Source organism: Seriola aureovittata, chromosome 9 (genome assembly GCF_021018895.1).
Source record: "Seriola aureovittata isolate HTS-2021-v1 ecotype China chromosome 9, ASM2101889v1, whole genome shotgun sequence".
Taxonomy (NCBI): domain Eukaryota; kingdom Metazoa; phylum Chordata; class Actinopteri; order Carangiformes; family Carangidae; genus Seriola; species Seriola aureovittata.
In genome coordinates this window covers 28,500,955-28,521,850 of record NC_079372.1, presented here as the reverse complement: position 1 = coordinate 28,521,850, position 20,896 = coordinate 28,500,955, and the positions used below count along the sequence as shown (strand labels likewise).

Genomic DNA, 20,896 nt, shown 5'->3' with positions numbered 1-20,896 from the left:
TCCTCTACGTCTGGAGAACATGATCTTTAGGTCGTTGCGTCTCTGTAGCACCACAACACTGATGGTGCTAACAATGCTAATGCTAACAATGCACAACGCTGTGACACATTTAACCTTCATCAAAATAAGTGCAGCTGCTGTGATTTGGATATTGAACTTGGTCACATTAAGATTTTGGTTATATTTCAATTAATTGTGCAGCTGTAGTAGAGAGTGGAGTTCTGTGTCTTTAAAGCTTCAGGGACACAAATAGACTCCCACCCTTTTTGGCTTGGGGCAGTAGAGTCTGTCAGCCTCTTCCCCAGGTCAGACTGACTGTTGTAGCTGTGACTGACTGACTGACTGACTGCTGTGTTGGCATAAAGTAGTGAAGTGGAGACGACACGTGAGCCATGGCAGGGAGCTCACACTTCACATAACTGAGCTGTGTGTGTGAGTGTGTGTATGTGTGTGTGTGAGTGTGTGTGTGTGTGTGTGTGAGAGAGAGAGAGTAATCTGTACAGTTGCCAGGAGTTCAAGGATGATGACAGGGCAATGATCAGAGAGCTGCAGGCTGTTCCTTCAGACATTATAATATTACATCATTTTACACAGAGATAGGTTTTCAGAGCTGCGTTCAGGTCCATGTGGTAATCATGAGAAACTGGATTTTATTGTAGGTTATCACTCAGGTGAATGAATGAAAATAGTCCCTGGATTTAATCGAATAATAATAATAATAATAATAATATGTTAATATAAATTAATATAATATAAAACTTTAATAATTATTTTTCTCAGATTTTAAATTTCCCTCCTGTTCCCACTCTGACTGCAGAATATTTAAGATGTCATTAAAACAATGTTTTGATTAGACTGTATGAGATCTTTCAGGTTATCTATCTACCATTATTAATATATTGTCAATGAAGCTCCTGTTCTGCAGTAGAGTTCATGTCTGTGTTGAAAATATTCTCTTTCTGAACAGACATCAGCCTCAACAAGAACCTTTAGGATTTCAGACTTTGTGATGTGCAGATAAATTTACCCTGGATAAGAAAAGGCAGAGAAGAAGACGTGACAACAGACTCCACAGCTGATCCTGCTCGTGTCAAAGAGCTGAACTTTGACCCAGATATAATAGAGCCACTGATTCCTCTGGGGTTTTCTGATCACCTGAGGTCAGACACAAACTAATGAAATCAGAGTTGTTGTATTTAAGGTACATGAATCATTATTGATCTTGTATCTAAAGCAGAAAAACGTGACTTCATAGAGATGCAGATTCAACAGTCGACAATATGTAAAACACATCAACATTAATAAATGTTTTTCATTGAGAAGGTTACACAACTACAACTCCCATGTTGCATTGGTGCAACAATAGATGACCTCTGGGTTACTTCGACTGTCCTGTTTGACCTGAACACACACACACACACACACACACACACACACACGGTCTGACCCTTCTGGATGGTCCACACTGGATGAATGGTGACTCTGGTCTCCAGTAATCCCACCAACAGTAGAAAGTCCTGAGCCAGCAGGAACCTGAGGGGTAGCTTAGCTTAGCCTAGCTGCCTGGCCTCTGCTCCCTGTTCTGTTTAGACTCTAAATACAAACACACAAGATGGAGGAGAACTGCCTGATGGGAAATTCTTCCGTTGTCTCTCCTTGTCATTAACCAGGAGAACATGAGTCCGTGTGTGGGTCAGACTGATGATAAAACATGATGCAGGGAAAAGGTGCATAAAATGTATGTTTACGTACTTTATTTAATCAGGAAGTCACATTGAGATCAAGATCTCATTTACACGTGAGACAGAGAACAGAAAAATAAAATTTATAACAAAAAAGAAATATCAATATCAGAAATACACATTTCATCGATTAAAAACAACACTTGTGTATAATATATTCATTCAAACAAGTGGACATGTGTTTATATAAACTGTGATTAAAGTGTTTATTTGAATGCTTTTAAATATGCATTTAGATATTATATATTATATATATATATATGAGAGAGAAATACATTTAAATATATATTTTATCCAAACTAATGTAAGAGGTCTGATATTTTTACCTTTAGTTATTTACAGTTCTTCCACAGTAGTAGTCACAGCAGTGTGAAGAGCTGCTCTCTGGATGTTTATAAGAGGAGGAGGAGGTCTGTCTTCATCAGTCAGTCAGTCTGATGAAGAAACGTCTTCAGTGTGTCAGCAGGTCTAATGCTTCACAGATCATATAGACTCTATATAGACTCTATAAAGACTCTGTGTGTCTGAGAGATGAACTCATGGTGTCCGGTTACTGACACAGACCGACAGCTGAGCAGAGGGAGCTACAGTCATCTTCATTAAACCTGCTGTTACTGTGGAGAACTGGGCCCCAGACAACCTCTGGTTAACTCTGTCTTCTTCCTGTTTATGCTTTTATTTCACTTTCACAGGAACAAGTAGTTATTTTGTCACTCTGTATTAGAGCTGCACAATTCATCAAAATATATTTGAAATCTCAGTTTGACCAAGTTCAATATTCAAATCTCAGCAGCTGCAGTTTTTGTGAAGAAGGTGAAATGTGTCATGTTGTTGAGCATTGTTAGCCTTAGCATTGTTAGCATTAGCATTGTTAGCACCACCAGTGTTGTGGTGCTACAGAGACGCCCCGACCTACAGATCTTGTTCTCCAGACGTAGAGGAACAAAAATCGTCTTCATTTTTATATTGTTTTCAGTATGGCTGCTCGAGTATGACAAAAACATAATCACAATTATTTTTGATCAATATTGAGATCACGATTATTTAACTCTATTACCCCCCCCCCCCCCCCCCCCCCCCCCCCCCCCCCAGGTGTTAGGAATGGGGTGAAGGGAGAGTCTGGAGCCAGTGATGATGAGCTGACGTCTGATATTCTGAGCCACTGCAGCAGCGCCAGTGAAACTACATCAGTGCTGGAGGAGGGAACAGGTGGGGACATGAATAGAGTATTATTTATTTTAGATAAGTGCCATGTTGCTGCTTGTAGACCCCACAGGAAGTAAATACAGCCGGTCTCTTACAGTGGACCTGATGTTTCCCTCTTTAACTGTGGCTTTAAACTGTGATGAACTCAGGGGGGGAACAGGTGGATGAACAGACTGCACAGGAGGAAACGGAAGACAAACTCAAACAGTGTATAGACAACCTGATGGACAAGAGGTGAGCGAGTTTTTAACCTTTGACCCAACAATAACAGCAGAACGATAAAGATTGTAGAAGACAGGAAGTTGAGGAACTCAATTTATCCTCCTCTCTCTCTCTCTGTCTCTCTCTCTCTCTGTCTGTCTCTCTCTGTCTGTCTCTCTGTCTCTCTCTGTCTGTCTGTCTGTCTCTCTTTCTGTCTCTCTCTCTGTCTCTCTCTCTCTCAGTGCTAAGACTCGTCTGGCCGCCCTCGAGTCGTTGCGTCAGGCCTTCTCGTCCAAAGTGTTGTACGACTTCCTGACAGAGCGACGCCTCACTGTCAGTGACTGTCTGGAGAGAAGTCTTAAAAAGGGTTAATTTTCTTTTCTTTTTTTTCTACCGTAATACAATCTGCAATTATTATTACTTATTATAATTTTTCCCTCTCTTCTTATCTGTCTTTGTTTGTTGTATCCTGTGTTTTACGTTTGATTCAGTCTTTCACAGGATCCATTTCAGTTCAGTCTCATCATCAGTGTTGAAACTGTTTCCTCTTGTGTGTTCAGGTGGAACCAGAGTAAGTGAAACATGAATAATCACTTCCTGTTCTCTCTGTTCAGGTGGCGGAGAGGAGCAGGCGGCGGCGGCCACAGTCTTCGCTCTGCTCTGTATCCAGCTGGAGGGCGGAGATGAGGCGGAGGAGGGCTTCAAGGTGCTCCGCCCCATCCTCACTGCCCTCCTGATGGATAACAGTGCCAGCATCGCGGCACGCCAGAGTGTGAGTGATGATGGGAACCTCCTGCTCTGAGATCATCTTCATTTATAGAGAAAATGAAATCTTATATACATGTCAGCTCTGAGCTGTGTGTAAACGATGGAGCTTAAGCCCAGGAACTGTATTATAATAATAATGATAATAATACGTTTTATTTATAGGCGCCTTTCAAAGACACTTTACAACACAGTGAAAATGTGACAATAAAAAACACAGATGATTCAGAAACATCTGGTTCAGCCAGCTGACACTCACCTGTCAGTCACAGGACAGAGACTCACTGAACAACATTAAACATTAAAAATCTATGACTCATCCTCTGGGCAAATTCAGTTTTAAGGTGGACTGTTCATTTAAGGAGGATCTCTAGGTCTGTCAGCTGCTGCTTTCTGTCACTATGAAACTAAGAGGAGACAGAGTGTAGAGACTCTGGAGGACCCTCTACTTTACATCCATATGTAGAAACCACATTATCATTTATTTGATTCATTTGAAAATGAAAAAAGGAAAAACTATTTTAAGGTTGACTAAGTTACTGAAAATAAATCAGATGATGGAACATGTTCTCACCTAACTGACATGATGCTAAGCTAACCTCATGTTGTGTTCTTGTGTGCCTGTGTCTGTCCCCGTCTCATCACGTCTCATTGTCTGCTGTTTCCTGCAGTGTGCCAGAGCTCTGGGGATGTGCTGTTATGTGTCAGCTGCTGAGGAGGGAGAGGTGAGAACATCTGGTGATATCCATGAATCTCTTACAGGGAAACATCTGTATCACAGGGAAGAGTCTGACTGTTGTCTGACTGTCACATGGTGAAGAGCAGGCCACACCTCCTCGCTCCATGTATAAAACCTCTGTAAAACATGGCTTCACCCATCAGCAGCTGAACTGATCACTGTGCTGTGAAATAGAATCACTTCCTCTCTCTCATTAATGTTTCTCTCTCTGTTTTCCCTGAACGTCTCTGCTGATCTCTCTCAGGACCTGATCAAGTCTTTGGCTCTTCTGGAGAGTATATTCATGACTTCCTACCCCAACAGAGAGGGGGCGCTGCCCACACCTAAACCTGGGAGTCCAGGCCTCCACAGTGCTGCTCTGCAGGCCTGGTCTCTGCTGGTCACCCTCTGTCCCGCCTCCAGGCTGAAGGTGCTGCTCGACCTGTGAGTAACACACACTAAAAACCCAGTGTGATCCAGACTGGACTACAGGGTTGATATGTGCTCTGTCATGAAAATCCTCCTGTCACAGCTGAAGCTGATTTAAAGGCTGAAGTCACAAAGAAAAATGACCTGACGTCACCAGTTTAACATCTGTCAGTGTTTTTGTCTCGTTTCCACTTAAAAGTCCAAACAGGGAACTCAGAGTTGAGCCAGACCAGGACGTGGCAGCTCGTCCTTCTGTTAATGTGCAGCACATTATCTGTGAGAGGAGGGACACGTTCACAAACACCAGACTTCAGGCTCGTGTAGGAAATGACTGACGAAGCTTCAGTTTGTTAGCAGGATCTGTCTGTGTGTTTCCTGTCACTGTTATCAGAGTCCACACCAGTTTAAACTCAGCAGTCACATGATCAGGTGTTTATCGGGTATCAGCTCAGTTTATTTATGATCAGCTCCCGTCTGCCCATCTCTGTTCAGACAGTGTGATGGACCGTGTTAGTCTCAGGAGTCACCATGTTCATTTAATGAAGGTGGAGGTGTTGGAGGCGTCGGCTCACTGAACATCTGAACATTTAAACACTGGGTCCAGAAGCTGCTCCAAATATTTAATTTATCACAATTCAAGATCCTGAGGTCGATGGTTGCTGGATGGATCATTCTTTTTCTATACAAGAGATATTGAAATAAATAAAAACAAATTAAATACAATTACATATCAACTTAAAATGTCAGCACTAGTAATAATAAAGGGTTAGGGTTAAAGTGAATCAAACTGACGCCAGCGTAGTAATCACAGGAATCTAATGAAACACAAATAAACATTTAAGAGTCGTGACGCAATAAAATTCTAACCACATAACTGCTTTAAAAGTCCGTACTTCACTCTGTGGTTCTTTGTTGTCAGTGGTTTGCAGACAAAGGTGGGGTTATATCACTTCCTGGGTGTGGTTAATAGGATGACATGTGATTGGCAGGCGAGGCAGGGTGCTAGACTTTAACAATAGTGTAACTAACAGTGATTCTCTGACTGTTTTCCCGCCTCCAGTCACCTCCCCAAACTGCAGGCCTGTCTGCAGAGCAACGACGTCAACTACAGGATCGCAGCGGGAGAGACCATCGCTCTGCTGGTGGAGCTGGGGAGGGATATAGACGAGGTGAACGCACGCACACACACACACACACACACACACACACACACACACCTTCTCACCTGAAGCTGGTGGTAAAAGTATAACAATCCTTTCCCATTACTCTGGTGTTTTGAATGTTGTATTCCTGCAGCTTTGTGACTGATGTGTGTTCACAGGAGTTTGAGGTGGAGGACAGTGAAGGTCTGTGCGAGTGTCTGAAGAGTTTGGCCACAGACGGAAACAAACACAGAGCCAAGAACGACCGGAGGAAACAACGCTCCATCTTCAGAGAGGTGCTTCATTACATAGAGGTGTGTTTCACAGCTGCTCCGCCTGTCTGTCCGTTACTCCGTCACTGAGCAGGTGAGAACAGGTCACTGACTCTCTGTTCCTCTGCAGAACGAGGACTTCACCGAGGAGAAGATCAGGTTTGGAGTGGAGAGCGTTTACATCGACAGCTGGATGAGGAGGAGAATCTACGACGCCTTTAAAGAGATCCTGGAGTCAGGAGTCAGACACCATCTACAGGTGAGACACACTGAACCAGGTGAATGGACTCGAAGCACTAAACACAAGCACTAATTTTATTTATTCAAATTTCACATCCAGCCTGATCTAATTATTTATTGTCTGCAGTGTCGGTGTCACATGACACAAAACAGCTACAAAAGTTTATTTATATCTAGAAATTATGTTCATAATCGTGTGTGTGTGTGTGTGTGTGTGTGTGTGTGTGTGTTTTGGTGCAGTTCAACCCTCTACTGAGAGACATCTTTGGCCTCGGCCCCCCCATCATCCTGGACGCCACTGTCAAAGGAAACAAGATCACACGGTTTGAGAAGGTACCAGCCTCTTCTTCTTCCACCCTCACCCTAACCTGAGAAGTCTAAAGATGTTTAACTCATCTCCTTGTCTCCTTGTCTCCTTGTCTCCTTGTCTCCTTGTCTCCTTGTTCTTCAGCATCTTTTCAACTCGGCTGCCTTCAAGGCCAGAACGAAACAGAGGAACAAAGTCAGGGACAAACGGGCCGATGTCATGTGAAAGGAGGACGAAGATGGAGGGATGGACGAGAGAGGAACTGATACTAAATGATGCCTTCAACACACACACACACACACACACACTCATAAAACGCTCAACAGGGATTTTCCACCTGTGCTCTGCACCTGCAACTTCAGAGTCGATGTGGCCTCAGGTTATTCTCAGCTCTCAGCAGGAAACCTGAGGGTCAGTTTGACTGACAGCAGGTATTTACTTTTCAATCAAAAAACACGGAGTTGATTACAGTGTTTCCCACAGTCCAGTTCTGATGCTTCAAAGTGAAAACCAGCTGTAATGAGAAGCTGCTGCTCTTCTAGGTTATTTCACAGAGGAGTAAATATGATGTCCTCACATCTAATGGATCTTCACACATCAGAGTTCTGTTTTTACAGAGTGAAGTATCTCTGAAGCTTTATGGGACATTTCCTCTTTGGTGCTGATGGGAGTTTTAGTTTTTGATACCCAGCTCCAGCTGCTGCCTGTGGTTTGACAACTCAGTCAAATCTTTTTTAATCTTTTTCCTGGTTCAGTCTCTGAAGAGGATCAATTTCTGTAATGAAAACCAAAAAGAGCCACAGAGATGTTCTGTAAAAAAAAAAAAAAAAAACCTTCTTCTTCTTCTTCTCTGGTGTAATTTATTCCTCACTGCTCCTCATTCATCCTCTGTCTCTGCAACAGAGTCACTACTTCAGCTGCCAAACAGAAACTGACTCTAAAAACAATGCAACCTAAAAGAAGATGTGTGGTGTTTGTGTGAGAGTGTGTTTTATTTGAGTTTTATTTAACATCATTAAGTAAAACACTTAAACAAGGAGATGCCTAATTAAAAGAATGAAATCAAAGAGTTAATGCTGTCATCTTTGTCTTCATATTTTCTGGGAGGAAAATACGTTTTAACCATTTCAGGTGGGTAATAGTATTTTACTTTGTAATTTATTATAAAACAGAACTGTGTGATTTTTCAGAAACTGTTTACAGACAGTGATGAGAAGATGACGATAATTTTTTTCATGTGTATTTTTGATGCGGGTTGGTGGGTCATACAATCTTTCCATGTGTATGTATTACAGACACACTGCAGAGGGATTCATTAGATGAGCAGTAGATACAAACAGGCCACTGACAGAGCTGCTGATCTGTGGTTTGTGTAGCTTCACCAAACTGTCTGATCAGTAGCTCTTGTTCAGGCTCAAGGGATCATGGATTGAATGAAATAAAGAGTATTTCAGCACTTTCTGCGTCTTCTGTTATTTCATAAACATGTGTTTTTGTCCTGGACAACCGAGATGTGAGGAATAAAGGGTCAGTGGGAAAAATAAACGTTAAGTTAATGAGGCAGAAAGTGATCAGCTGTTACCACTGTGAAGGTAGATGTAGATGTTAGCATGAGACACAAACTGTAGCATGGACTGTTTTTCCTATTAACGATTTTTTGCAGCGTCAGTTTGAGAAGTTTTAAAACTTGCCCCAAATAAATATAATTATCTAATGTTTGGACTGGACAGGACTTGCCACTGTGATTTAAAGAACAAACAGCAGCTCTACAGTTTTTTCCTGTCGCAGCTCAGTCTGCTCTGTCCTAGTGTGTTTGTTAATATTCATTTAACTATTAAGTCATGAAAAAGTTCATCTTTAACCACAGAAGAAGAAACAGATTTGTGAACACGAGGGTAAGACGGGCTATTTAAGCGCTGTGGTCAAATGACATTAGTACGGAAGCCGATGATGGCCATACTCACTGAAATAATTATCCCGTTATCTCCAGATAACAAAGAGATAACGGGATAAAAATATTTGCGAGTACAACTTATAAAATGGTTATTATTATTAATACTCACTGTACGGAAGCTGAAAAGGGTCATACTAGAAAAGTTTAAAATTAAAACCAATCAAGGATGGCAACACTGTGATCCTCTGCGTTGACGTTCCTCCACTGCTACCCCCCCCAAACTGAACTAAAGTGGTATCGTCCATTCACGAATCCAACATGGCGGCGCTGGTACAGTAAAATCATGGAGCGAAAAAGAGAGCAGACCTCAGTGTTAAAGTAGTAGTTGCGTTGTTACGCCGATGGGAGGCAGCAATGAAGTGAGCCGTTACCAGTCTGCAAGAAGGAAGAAGTAAAAACCGTTGTTGTGGGAAGTTGAGTGGAGTGCAGTAGGCGGTAAAGTCACAGGTGGAGTTAATGTGGATGAACTGATGAAGTTAGCCGCTGTTAGCTGTTAGCTGTTAGCCGTTTCCTGATTTAACTCGTTAGCTGCTAACAGGAAGCGCTAGTGCATAATGCATGAGTTTACACTGTCTGTGCTGCCAGTGTGAGGTAGTTAAGATAGTTAATGTGGTTTAGGTAGGTAACCCGAGGCTGATGGTTTTATGTGAGCTCTCAGCAGACACCAATGGAGCACACACAGATCACCGGGGTGTACGGAGAGCTCAGCGGCCTCCCTGCGCCTGTTTCTGCCTGTGTGAGAGAAGAACAGCTCCCTGAGCTCCGGAGCTACACCGTGACCACAGGTCTCTCTCTCACTCACTCTCACTCACTCACTCACTCACTCTCTCTCTCACACACACACACACACACACACACACACACACACACCTCTCTGTACATGGATTACACAGCAGTAAGTTTCAACAGTCTGATAACTGAAGTCTACGCCTTGTTGTAATTAATGCAAACCAATCAGAGATGTGACACTCCCATCATGCTCTAAGGCACTGATATAAAGAACATATGATCTATAGTCAGGAGGTAAAAGTTACATAAACACATGTATAGACGTGTTAAATAATGTTGAGTGCTGTGAGCCTGAAGCTGGTTCACTGATCCAAACTGTGTCCTCATCCAGAGTGGAGTCAGATCAACCTGGTCCGAGGATCCAGACTCCGCTACACCCAGCAGTGGACTCTGATCCCGGACTGCAATGACCACAAGAGCATCAGGGCTGTCCTCCCCCCACGGTCCTGTGCCCCCGTGTCTGGAGAGTGAGTTCTACCGTCATTAAAAAACATTAACTTTAGAAAACATTAGATAACTGGCAAAATATCTATTCTGACTCGGGATTTGAGATGAATTGAACAGCAGCAGAAAATCTGACCTTGGCTGGTTTCACTTCTCACCTTGCTGCAGTCATGTGACGGTGTTCTCCACAGTGTCACTTCACTGTCACTTCAGACTACACCCACACATATCTATCAGTGATGCTGGGTGAGGTCAGAGATCAGACTGTACATGAGAGGGCAGTAACAAGAGTTGTGTTACACTTTCATTGATCACAGTGTGTGTTCCTCTTCTCTCCAGGTTGCTCAGTGAATTCTCTCCCATTCGAAGTCTGAGGGCAGTTATCAGGGAGACAGGAGGCTACCAGTTCCTGGAGGTGAGAGGTGGACTTAACACCTGGTCACTGGTGTGTGAGCATGTTGACAGGCTGTTGACAGGCTGTTTATATGGTTGTTGGTTTGCAGATCTGGGACTGTCATGGACTCAGGAAGTGCCTCAACCTGACGGCTCTCAACGAACATGGACGAGTGTATGACGATGGTGAGACGATGTTTGTTTGTGTCCTCATGTTGTGTTCATGTGCTTAGATAATTACATAACACTTGGTGTGTGTGTGTGTGTGTGTGTGTGTGTGTGTGTGTGTGTGTGTGTGTGTGTGTGTCCAGCTCAGTTCGGATGCCTGTCATGGTCAGACTGTGAGAACAAACTGCTGTATGTAGCAGAGAAGAACAAGCACACATCAGAAACACACGATGGAGAAACTGCATGTGGGAAGGTATTTCACACACACACACACACACACACACACACACACACACACACACACACACACACACACTACCTGTTGCAGACTGAGGCACTGATTGTGAGGACATGTCCACAGCTTTCTGTCATTTTCTGTTTCTCTGCTATGATTCTGTATGATCAATCAAACAATCTGTATGTGTGTGTGTGTGTTGTTCTCAAACAGGACAGGAGTGTGTACTGTGAGGACTGGGGTGAGGCTCTGACCAATAAGAGCAGCCCAGTGATTTGTGTGGTGAATCTTCAGAATGGCGTTGTCAGCGTTCTGCAGGGCGTGCCGCCGGACATCTCACCTGGACAGGTGAGAGAAAGTCAAGTCATCTGATTTAGATTTAGATTGTGTTGTGTTGGACTGTTTGTATGTGAAGGTTTAGTGTGAATGTCCCAGTGTTTTTGTGTTGAAGTTGAAATGCAGGAGCAGATTTATTTTTGCACATGCTGTTTTTCCGGTAATTAACTTCCTGTGTGTGTGTGTGTGTGTGTGTGTGTGCGCGTGTGCGTGTGTGTGTGTGTGTTGTGTGTGTGTGTGTGTGTGTGTGTGTGTGTTTGTTTGTGTGTGTGTGTGTGTGGGGTCCTCCAGGCTCTGTGGGCTCCTGGGGGTCAATCGGTGGTTTTTGTTGGTTGGTACCATGAACCGTTCAGACTGGGCCTGAAGTTCTGCTCCAACCGCAGGTCTGAGATCAGAGATCTGCTCTGTTTTCTGAGTCAGACTGAATCAGGTTTTGATTTGGAAAAGTAAAAACTTCATATCATAAAATAAAGTCATATCTTGTTAAAAAAAAAGATGAATCTTCTAAAATCTAAAACACACAGTAGATAAAGCACTAGAAATGATTATTATTTATATGTTATCAGTCACGTTGAATATAAACTTGAAGAGGAAAACTTTTATAAACAGAAGCAACTGAGCAGAAAAACCAAAGGTGATATTGAAGGTTTTTAACATTAATTTACTGATTCATGTAAAATTCTATCAGGTTTCAAATTCCGAGTGAAACGACTCACTTCATGTCTCTCTCTCGTCAAACTGTTTCAGGTCTGCGTTATTCAAGCTGGACCTGGATGGACTCTGTGGTGAGTACGTTTCCTGTGACTCTGTGTTAATGAATTAAACTCTGTGTTCTGTTGATCTGATCTCTGCACGTCCTCATCCTCCAAACCAGAGAGTCTGTCAGGGGACAACCTGTCCGTGTCCTGTCCTAGACTGAGTCCAGACCGGTCCACGCTGGTCTACCTGCAGGGCCAGGTGTTCGGTCCTCACAATCAGTGCCTCAGTCTGCAACAGGTACTGTGTGTGTGTGTGTGTGTGTGTGTGTGTGTGTGTGTGTGTGTTCCTTCTATCAACAGTTAAACAGTGGCTGTTAATCCTCCACAGTTGGACCTGAAGAGCGGGAAAACGTCCACACTGCTGGATGTTGTCAGCAGACCACAGACTGGTAGGTCACATGGTGTTGGTTCTTTGTTTATTTTAGCTCACAGAGGATGTTTCTAGTGTTGATGTCTGACTTTAACAAGTCTGTGATGGATTGTCAGAGTGGATTATAAAAACGTGTGTCTTTTTTAGACTTTTAATCTAGCGCCATCTTCAAGTCACAATTTAAATTTGTCCAAAAAATACCTTTGTTCATAGTTATGTCACATTTTATAATCTTGCATACTTCATCTTTTTCCTCCATAAAAATCTGCGTGTAACTCGTCCCGCAGCTTTGAGAAAAGCAAGACAATATATTTATCAAAATGTGCAGCTCGGTCGGGAATGGTGTGCTATGACTTTCCTTAGCAGTTCGAGTAACCATGGCGACGTAAATGGTGAAAATTTTTCCTTAGAGAATGAATGGAGAGACGTTGTGAAAACAACCAAACCCCAACCCCTTTTGCAAGCTCCACTGCTTCATCATACTTTAACGTAGAAACACGGTTGAAACTTTAAACAGGTCACAAGACTTGAGACTTTTTTGGGTTAAATCCATATTTTGACAACTTTCACAGTTTTTACCAAATCGGAGTTTAGATTTTATGTCATTTTTAAACTTTTTCAGATATTACAATGGGTGTGTGTTGCATGCAATGTTGAGTGATGACATCACACCACTCTACCTGTCATCCCTGAACATCTGTCTATCCTGATATCATTCTGACATGTTTCCTGATCTTATGCCCATGCTGTCTACATTAATAACTTGAATAAACCTGGGCTTTTCACAATAAAATAAACACCTGTACTGTATAATAACAGATTTATGTCATAGAAAGCATGAGGGAGAAAGAAAAAGAATCACAGACTCCAGGTGAAGATTTGTCTCCTTGTCTGTCTCTTTCAGGTGAGTTTGCAGGTGTGTATGAAGCTCTTCCGTCCAGGTGCTGGTCTGCAGACAGTCAGAGGGTGGTATTCAGCAGCGCCCGCAGGAACTGGAAGGTAACAGCCACACACTCACAGTCAGTACCACTCCCATGTCTCTGCATTAACTATATCTGAGCATAAAGACCGGAAGCAAAGGGAAACCTCTAAAGTTCACCAGTTAACAGGTGACATGTCATGTGATCTGAACTCACACTGACAGGTAAACACTCTGGAGGTGCTGATCCTACAGGTGTGTTCAGTACCTGCAGTGCAGTTGATTTGAACACTGGTTAAACATTGGACACAGTCAGGCTAAGCTAATCACTTCCTGGCTCCATGATCAATACACACACATTCTTGTGTTTTATTTTGAATTCATCATGTGATCATACACACTCCTCCTCCATGACTCCTTTCCTGTCTCCTTGTCTTCTCGTTTCCTCAGGATCTCTTCATGGTCGACAGAAGATCAAAGAAAGTCACCTCCCTCTGTGATAGTAAGACTCCTTCCTCTCCTTCCTCTCCTTCCTCTCCTCTCTCTCCTCCTCCTCCTCCTCCTCCTCTTCCTCCTCTCTCTCTTCTGTCCACTTCTCCATCTCTTTTTTTCCTTCCTCCTCCTCCCTTCCCCATCTCTCATCCTCCCCTCTCTCCTCTGCTGCCCCCTCCTCCTTCCTCTTGTTGGCCTCCTCACCCCCCTCCATCTCCTGCTCTACCTCCTCCCCCTCCTCTCTACCCTCTTCTTCCACCTCCCCCTTCTCCTTTTGTTCCAGTTCCTCACCCTCCCTCTGAACCTGACCTTCCTCCTCCTCCTCCTCCTCCTCCTCCTCCTCATCCACTTCCTCTTCCTGATCCTCCTCCCCTCCCTCCTCCTCCTTTTCCTCATCATCAGGAGCACAAGACTGAACTGGAAGGTACGACAAGACCAACAGACTTGATGTCGCAACCAACATCCTGTTGGGAAATTTCAAAATAAGTCTAAAAAAATCTGTGATTTGGATATACAGATGCTTAACGTGATGTCATCCACAGCTGTGTGATTGAATGTGGGAATCTCATTTTAAAAACCTTGATCCTGTTCCATCATTTGTCTCTGATTTTCTGTGTTTTCTTCATCACTTCTTTTCTCTCCTCTGTCTCCGCTCCTCTGTTCTCTCTGTTCTTCTTCTGTGGTCGCTGTTCTTCTGTTCTCTCTGTTCTTATGTTCTATCTGTTCTTCTTCTGTGGTCTTTGTTCTTCTGTTCTCTCTGTTCTTATGTTCTCTCTGTTCTTCTTCTTCTGTTCATTCTGTCCTTCTGTTCTCTGTTCTTCTGTTCTCTCTGTTCTTCTTCTGTGGTCTCTGTTCTTCTGTTCTCTCTGTTCTTATGTTCTCTCTGTTCTTCTTCTTCTGTTCTTTCTGTCCTTCTGTTCTCTGTTCTTCTGTTCTCTCTGTTCTTCTTCTTCTGTTCTTTCTGTCCTTCTGTTCTCTGTTCTTCGGTTCTCTCTGTTCTTATGTTCTCTCTGTTCTTCGTCTGTGGTCTCTGTTCTTCTGTTCTCTCTGTTCTTCTGTTCTCTCTGTTCTTCTTCTTCTGTTCTTTCTGTCCTTCTGTTCTCTGTTCTTCTTCTGTTCTCGCTGTTCTTCTTCTTCTGTTCTCTCTGTTCTTCTTCTTCTGTTCTTCTGTTCTCTCTGTTCTTCTTCTTCTGTTCTCTCTGTCCTTCTTCTGTTCTCTCTATCTCTGCAGGTTCCTGTGATCTCTCCAGAGTCTTTGGCAGCTGGAAGCTTCTGACGGTCCAGAAGGACCTGATGGTTGTCTGCTGCTCCAGCCCCAACACCCCCCCCACTCTGGTCAGAACACACACACACACACACACACACACACACACACACACACGCGCACACACACACACACACAAATTCATTTTTCATGTGATTAATCTTCTTTAACAGTGTGTGTGTGTGTGTGTGTGTGTGTGTGTGTGTGTGTGTGTGTGTGTGCAGAGGGTGGGGTTCCTCCCCTCTGCAGGTGAGGCTGTAAGGTGGAGGACTCTGCAGCAGCCTGTCATCACCTTTGATTTCCAGTGGACAGTTGTAGATGTCACACCTCCAACTGAGGAGGACAACACCCACTATTGTGAGCTGTGAATCAGCCCTTCAAAATAAGACTCATTCTGATGTTAAGCTCTGCTCCTCTTACTCTCTCTGTCTCTCTCTCTCTCTGTCTCTCTCTCTCTGTCTGTCTCTCTCTGTCTCTCTCTCTGTCTGTCTCTCTCTGTCCGTCTCTCTCTCTCTGTCCCTCTGTCTCTCTCGCTCTCTCTGTCTCTCTCTCTCTCTGTCTCTCTCTCTCTGTCTCTGTCTCTCTCTGTCTCTCTCTCTGTCTCTGTCTCTCTCTCTCTCTCTGTCTCTCTCTCTCTCTGTCTCTCTCTCTCTCTGTCTCTCTCTCTGTCTCTGTCTCTCTCTCTCTGTCTCTCTCTCTGTCTCGCTCTGTCTCTCTGTCTCTCTCTCATCAGCTGGTTTAGACTTCAGCTGTGTCCTGGTCAAACCGTCTCACCCCGTCCATGAAGTCAGGATCCCTCTGGTCGTCTTCATCCATGGTCTGTGTTTACTCAGTTTCTCTGTGTGATTGTTGTATTTGAAACATGTTATGAACTTATTATATATTTTTTCTCCTTCTGCAGTAGGTCCTTGATTTATTCTTTAATGTAATGGTTGTGTGTTTTCTCCAGGTGGACCTCACTCTCAGTTCCCTGCAGAGTGGAACTGCACCACAGCTGGACTGACTAAACTGGGCTTTGCTGTGCTGATGGGTGAGAAGCTTCACACACACTGACCTGCTGCATGAGAACATTAGTAACAATCTAATGTCTGTGCTACAGCCAGGAGATGGTTAGCTTAGCTTAGCTTAGCACAAAAACTGAAAACGGGGAAACTGTTAACCTGCGTCTGGTCAGGTTAGAAAACCAGCTGTCAACTCAAATAAGTAGTCTCTCTCTCTCTCTCTCTCTCTCTCCCTCTCTCTCCAGTGAACTACAGAGGATCCACAGGATTCGGTCAGGACAGTATCTTGTCTCTGATTGGTCAGATTGGAAACCAGGATGTTAAAGATGTTCAGGTATGAGCTCTTCCTCTGTTTGATCCAGAGTCATTTAATAATCAATGAAGTAAAGTAAATACATGAAAATATAATAAAGTAAATAAAGAATAATTTTGTAAAGTATTATCTGCACTTAAATAATCAGCTGTTTGGTGACCAGCAGTCGGAGCTGATGGAAACCTGTTTGGTGACCAGGTCTTCAGTCAGTCCTGTGTTCCTCCATTAATGTCTCTGAATCACACTGTCACCTATTTGTTCTCACTGTCTTTTACCAGAGGGCCGTGCTCACTGTGCTGCAGAGCGACCTGACCCTTGACCCTAAACGCTTGGCTGTGATTGGTGGTTCTCACGGGGGTTTCCTGTCCTGTCACCTGGCTGGTCAGTACCCAGATTTCTACAAAGCATGTGCAGCCAGGAACCCTGTCATCAACGCTGCGACTTTACTGGGAACCAGTGACATAGTGGACTGGTGAGACACACACACACACACACACACACACACACACACACACATTATTACAAACATTCAGACCACAGTTTGACTCTTCTTCTTCTCTCTGTCTCGAGGCGTTACTCCAGTGTCGGGCTGCAGTTCTCGTATGATCAGATCCCCACCAGTGAAGCTCTGGCAGCCATGTTGGAGAAGTCTCCCATCAAACACGCTGCTCAGGTCAGACACACACACACTTTACACAGTCTTTTAGTGGTCATCTTCACATAACATATTGTGTGTTTTACAAAGCTGCCTGTAGAGCCTGTGGTGTCCATGAGACCTCAGACTGTGACCGTCACTGTTCCTACAGTCGTATCAGTCGTAGCTGTAAAATGTGTCTGAGCCTTTGTGCTGCTCGAGGAAAAGTCAAGAGGTCAAGAGGTCGTGATGAAACATCAGTAGTTTCTCCTTTTTTTTGAGCTAATGTTTGAACTGATTCATCCAGTGGATAATGAACATCCAACCGGTCTGCTACACACAGGACCTTGTTATGTAGGTATACAGATGTATACAGGTGTGTACAGGTGTATATATGTGTATAAAGGTGTGTATAGGTGTATATACTGTATATATAGGTGTGTATGTAGGTGTGTATAGGTGTATGTAGGTGTGTTTACTGTAGGTGTATATAGGTGTATATAGTGTATATAGGTGTATAGGTGTATGTAGGTGTGTATAGGTGTATGTAGGTGTTTACTGTAGGTGTATATAGTGTATATAGGTGTGTATAGGTGTATGTAGGTGTGTTTACTGTAGGTGTATATAGGTGTATATAGGTGTATATACTGTATATATAGGTGTGTATAGGTGTATGTAGGTGTGTTTACTGTAGGTGTATATAGGTGTGTATAGGTGTATATAGTGTATATAGGTGTGTATAGGTGTATATAGGTGTGTATAGTTTTATGTAGGTGTGTATACGTGTATGTAGGTGTCTAGGTATGTATAAGTGAATATAGATGTGTATATGTGTGTGAAGGTGTGTATAGGTGTATACAGGCGTGTATTGGTGTATACAGGTGTATATAGGTGTGTCTGTATAGGTGTATACAGGTGTATGTAGGTGTGTATATTTGTTTATATAGGTGTGTATAGGTGTGTGTAGGTGTATGTAGGTGTGTATAGGTACATGTTGGTGTGTTTATAGGTGTGTATAGGTGCATGCACGTATTTATATAGGTGTATAGGCGTGTATATAGGTGTGTGTATAGATGTTTATAGGTGTTTATAGGTGTGTATAGGTGCATGTAGGTGTGTGTATAGGTGTTTATAGGTGTGTTTACTGCAGGTGCCACTGAAGGAAACCTTGTCGTATGTGGTAACATACCTCTGTACAGACTGTGTGTGTTTGTGTGTAGATCAAGGCTCCAGTGCTGCTGATGCTGGGAGGCAGAGACAGGAGAGTGTCTCCTCATCAGGGTCTGGAGCTCTACAAAGCTCTGAAGAGCAGAGACTCACCTGTCAGGTACAACAGCACGCCCCTCTTACTTCCTGTCCACTTCCTGTTTGACAAACACATCATAACATTAAGGCTAAAGATTGTGATTATTCAGCCTGATTTCGTTTCTGTTCCAGGCTCCTGTGGTTTTCAGAAGACGGACACTCACTGTCCAGAGTGGACACACAGGTCGACTGCTTCCTCAACACAGTGCTGTGGCTGCACCAGCATCTCTGAACACACACACACACACACACACACACACACACACACACACACGTATAAAAAGAGTAATGTAGTTTACAGTCACAGCAGTCAAATCTTCAACACGCTTTTAACAAAAAACACATTCTGTATGTTACAGTGTTAAAAATCTGATAAATATTATAAATGTTACAGCGTTTAATGTTACAATGTTAGTTGTGAAGTTTTTTAAATACAAATCAAACCATATAATAAAGAAAATCTTACAAACCTGTATTGATGTATAGAGTTTGTCATGTTTGGTTACTCAGTGCTACGAATAAAAAAGTCTCATTTATTTATTTCCACTAGTTTCATATTTAATATATTTATTATATTTCCACAATGATTAAACAAAAACTGCATATTACTGTTCACACCTGAAGTCTTGCAAGAGTTTTCTATAAATATAATACACAGTCTGAGACATGGTTCATCATATACAGTAAATGTAATTTGCACAGTGTCCAGAAGGTGGCAGTCTTCTTCTAAGAACATCATCAACCTTTTTTTATATATATATATATATATATATGTGTGTGATAAAATGTACATGAGATGCATCAGTGTAAATGCATAAGACCCACTACAGACCTACAGACCACCTGGAACCTGATCCTGAGCCTGTGATTGAGGCTGTTGACGTCCTGAACCAACAGTCGACTTTACACCAGGTGAAGCTCCAACAGAGTCTCCTCCTGTCTCTCTGCCTCAGTCTGGATGTGTTGTCATGGTGACCACCTCTTATCTGACCCTTACATGTTCTTCACCTCCTCTGTCCTCTTACTGTCCCTGTGCAGACCTGTGTCTGTAGATCATCACATCAGGACTGTGTCTCCAGGACAAAACCTCTGCTGACCAGGAGGAGGACCACACCTCCATCCAGCTGTGGTGCCTGAACCAGCACCTCAGGTTCCTCCTCCTGAAGCTCCACCCACAGCCAGGAGTATGAGGAAGTCTACTGGTTTGACCTTTGACCTGGTCGTGTTATTAAAGGAGAAGTATCCTCTGAGCTGGATCTGGACCCTGGTGCTGACTCCGCTGGTCTGTAACTGACTGTCCTCCACTGAGAGTTCTTCTTCTCTGTATTAACTCAGAATTAACAATATATGAATAATAATATTAACATCTGATCAACAATAAAACTGAATCGCAGACGTGTTCTGCAGTGAAGGAACAGCTGCAGTTCTGTCCACAGACACTGGGTGGCAACGTGCTCACATGGTGAATACTGCTGTAGATTTTATATTTTATAACTTGATCATTTTCTTACTAAATTTAATAAAACATTTACCGTGTAAAAATAATAATAATGAATACATTAACAACTGTTTCATGTTAATTTATTTAAAACAGGGACGTCACTTTGGGATTCATTCATGTTCATCAGCTGAGTGGTTATCGGGGGGGTTCCTGTGGGAAACACAGCCTCTGTTTGTGAGGACTTTGTTGAGACTTCGCTGTGGCCTTGAGAAGTCACCACTATGTTTCCATGACAACACGCCTTGGCGTTTCCTCAGCTGATGGTGGCGACACATGAAATTCACAGATTTTTACACACAGTGAAAGTGGTCTGATGGAGTTTCCTCTGTCCCTGGTCTCCAGACTCGGCGTTGTGGTAACCGTCTCGACTGCAGCTGCCGCCCGGTGAAGTCATGGTGACGTGGGAGTCGGGCGAGGTCACCAATCTGAGAAATGATGGAGATTGTGTCGATGAGGAAGTGACAGACAAAGAAAAGAGCGGGGTGTTCCAGACAATGAGTGAGGGAGAAGTTCACGCCGTCCCTCTGTGGTATTCTGGTGTGTGGGCTGAGGACGGAGCTGGAGACAGAGGACACTCTCATGCTGAGTGTGTGTGGGACGTAGACACACAAAGACAGGGAAGACAAAGAGCCTTTTGGAGCTGGTTTGATGTGGTGCTTCCCCTCTGCAGCACAGACAGTGGAACTCAGTAGAACTCAGTAGAACACAGTGGAACTCAGTACAGCAGCTGAACAGAACAGGGTAGAGCCATGTCGGGTTTAAAGCTTCATCTCCTCTGGACCTCAGTAAACATGACAATCTCACAATGAAAAATGTAACACTGTCGCCTGAGGGTGGCGCCAGAGGAGAACATGGAACATGCATCACAGAGTTCTGCAGGAATGATCCTAAAACCAGGAAATCATTTATCGTGTTGTCACTTCCTGTTCCCTGGTCCTGAAGTCTCTGGTTTGTTGAATGTGTTTTGGTTGATGACTGAAATCAGGTCTGTGTTCAAA

The 20,896-nt window shown here is 43.3% G+C and overlaps 2 protein-coding genes across 4 annotated transcripts in view; both read left to right on the top strand.

Annotated features, from left to right (window-relative positions):
- The window catches only part of ifrd2 (interferon-related developmental regulator 2), an 11,449-nt gene extending 2,971 nt beyond the window's left edge, over positions 1 to 8,478 (top strand). For both annotated transcript variants that reach the window (XM_056385063.1, XM_056385064.1), the window contains 11 exons: positions 2,835 to 2,951; positions 3,098 to 3,182; positions 3,392 to 3,516; positions 3,764 to 3,921; positions 4,586 to 4,639; positions 4,898 to 5,076; positions 6,122 to 6,230; positions 6,383 to 6,517; positions 6,606 to 6,734; positions 6,956 to 7,048; positions 7,167 to 8,478. In XM_056385063.1, coding sequence (XP_056241038.1) covers positions 2,835 to 2,951; positions 3,098 to 3,182; positions 3,392 to 3,516; positions 3,764 to 3,921; positions 4,586 to 4,639; positions 4,898 to 5,076; positions 6,122 to 6,230; positions 6,383 to 6,517; positions 6,606 to 6,734; positions 6,956 to 7,048; positions 7,167 to 7,247 — 1,265 coding nt within the window. In that variant the 3' untranslated portion in view covers positions 7,248 to 8,478. The remainder of the gene's footprint in view (positions 1 to 2,834; positions 2,952 to 3,097; positions 3,183 to 3,391; positions 3,517 to 3,763; positions 3,922 to 4,585; positions 4,640 to 4,897; positions 5,077 to 6,121; positions 6,231 to 6,382; positions 6,518 to 6,605; positions 6,735 to 6,955; positions 7,049 to 7,166) is intronic.
- Positions 8,479 to 9,230: 752 nt separating this feature from the next.
- Positions 9,231 to 18,933, top strand: zgc:136971 (S9 family peptidase). 2 transcript variants are annotated; one of them, XM_056385991.1, is made up of 21 exons: positions 9,231 to 9,761; positions 10,097 to 10,232; positions 10,549 to 10,624; positions 10,713 to 10,788; positions 10,914 to 11,023; positions 11,219 to 11,353; positions 11,633 to 11,724; positions 12,089 to 12,126; positions 12,216 to 12,337; positions 12,428 to 12,488; positions 13,374 to 13,468; positions 13,839 to 13,890; positions 15,112 to 15,215; positions 15,369 to 15,501; positions 15,878 to 15,961; positions 16,094 to 16,174; positions 16,391 to 16,479; positions 16,737 to 16,930; positions 17,029 to 17,131; positions 18,313 to 18,419; positions 18,530 to 18,933. In XM_056385991.1, the coding sequence occupies exons 1-21, from the start codon at positions 9,644 to 9,646 to the stop codon at positions 18,627 to 18,629; spliced, it is 2,106 nt and encodes a 701-aa protein (XP_056241966.1). In that variant the 5' UTR covers positions 9,231 to 9,643; the 3' UTR covers positions 18,630 to 18,933. The 2 variants fall into 2 exon arrangements, with proteins under 2 accessions (XP_056241966.1, XP_056241967.1); XM_056385992.1 differs by lacking the exon at positions 15,878 to 15,961.
- Positions 18,934 to 20,896: the final 1,963 nt, after the last annotated feature.

What these genes read in the sequence shown, in the direction of transcription:
- zgc:136971 (XM_056385991.1), top strand. Translation starts at nt 9,644, where the DNA reads ATGGAGCACACACAGATCACCGGGGTGTACGGAGAGCTCAGCGGCCTC. An exon ending in GGACCTGGATGGACTCTGTG is followed by an intron (nt 12,127 to 12,215) that starts GTGAGTACGTTT and finishes CCTCCAAACCAG; the next exon opens with AGAGTCTGTCAGGGGACAAC. An exon ending in TCTGGTCGTCTTCATCCATG is followed by an intron (nt 15,962 to 16,093) that starts GTCTGTGTTTAC and finishes TGTTTTCTCCAG; the next exon opens with GTGGACCTCACTCTCAGTTC.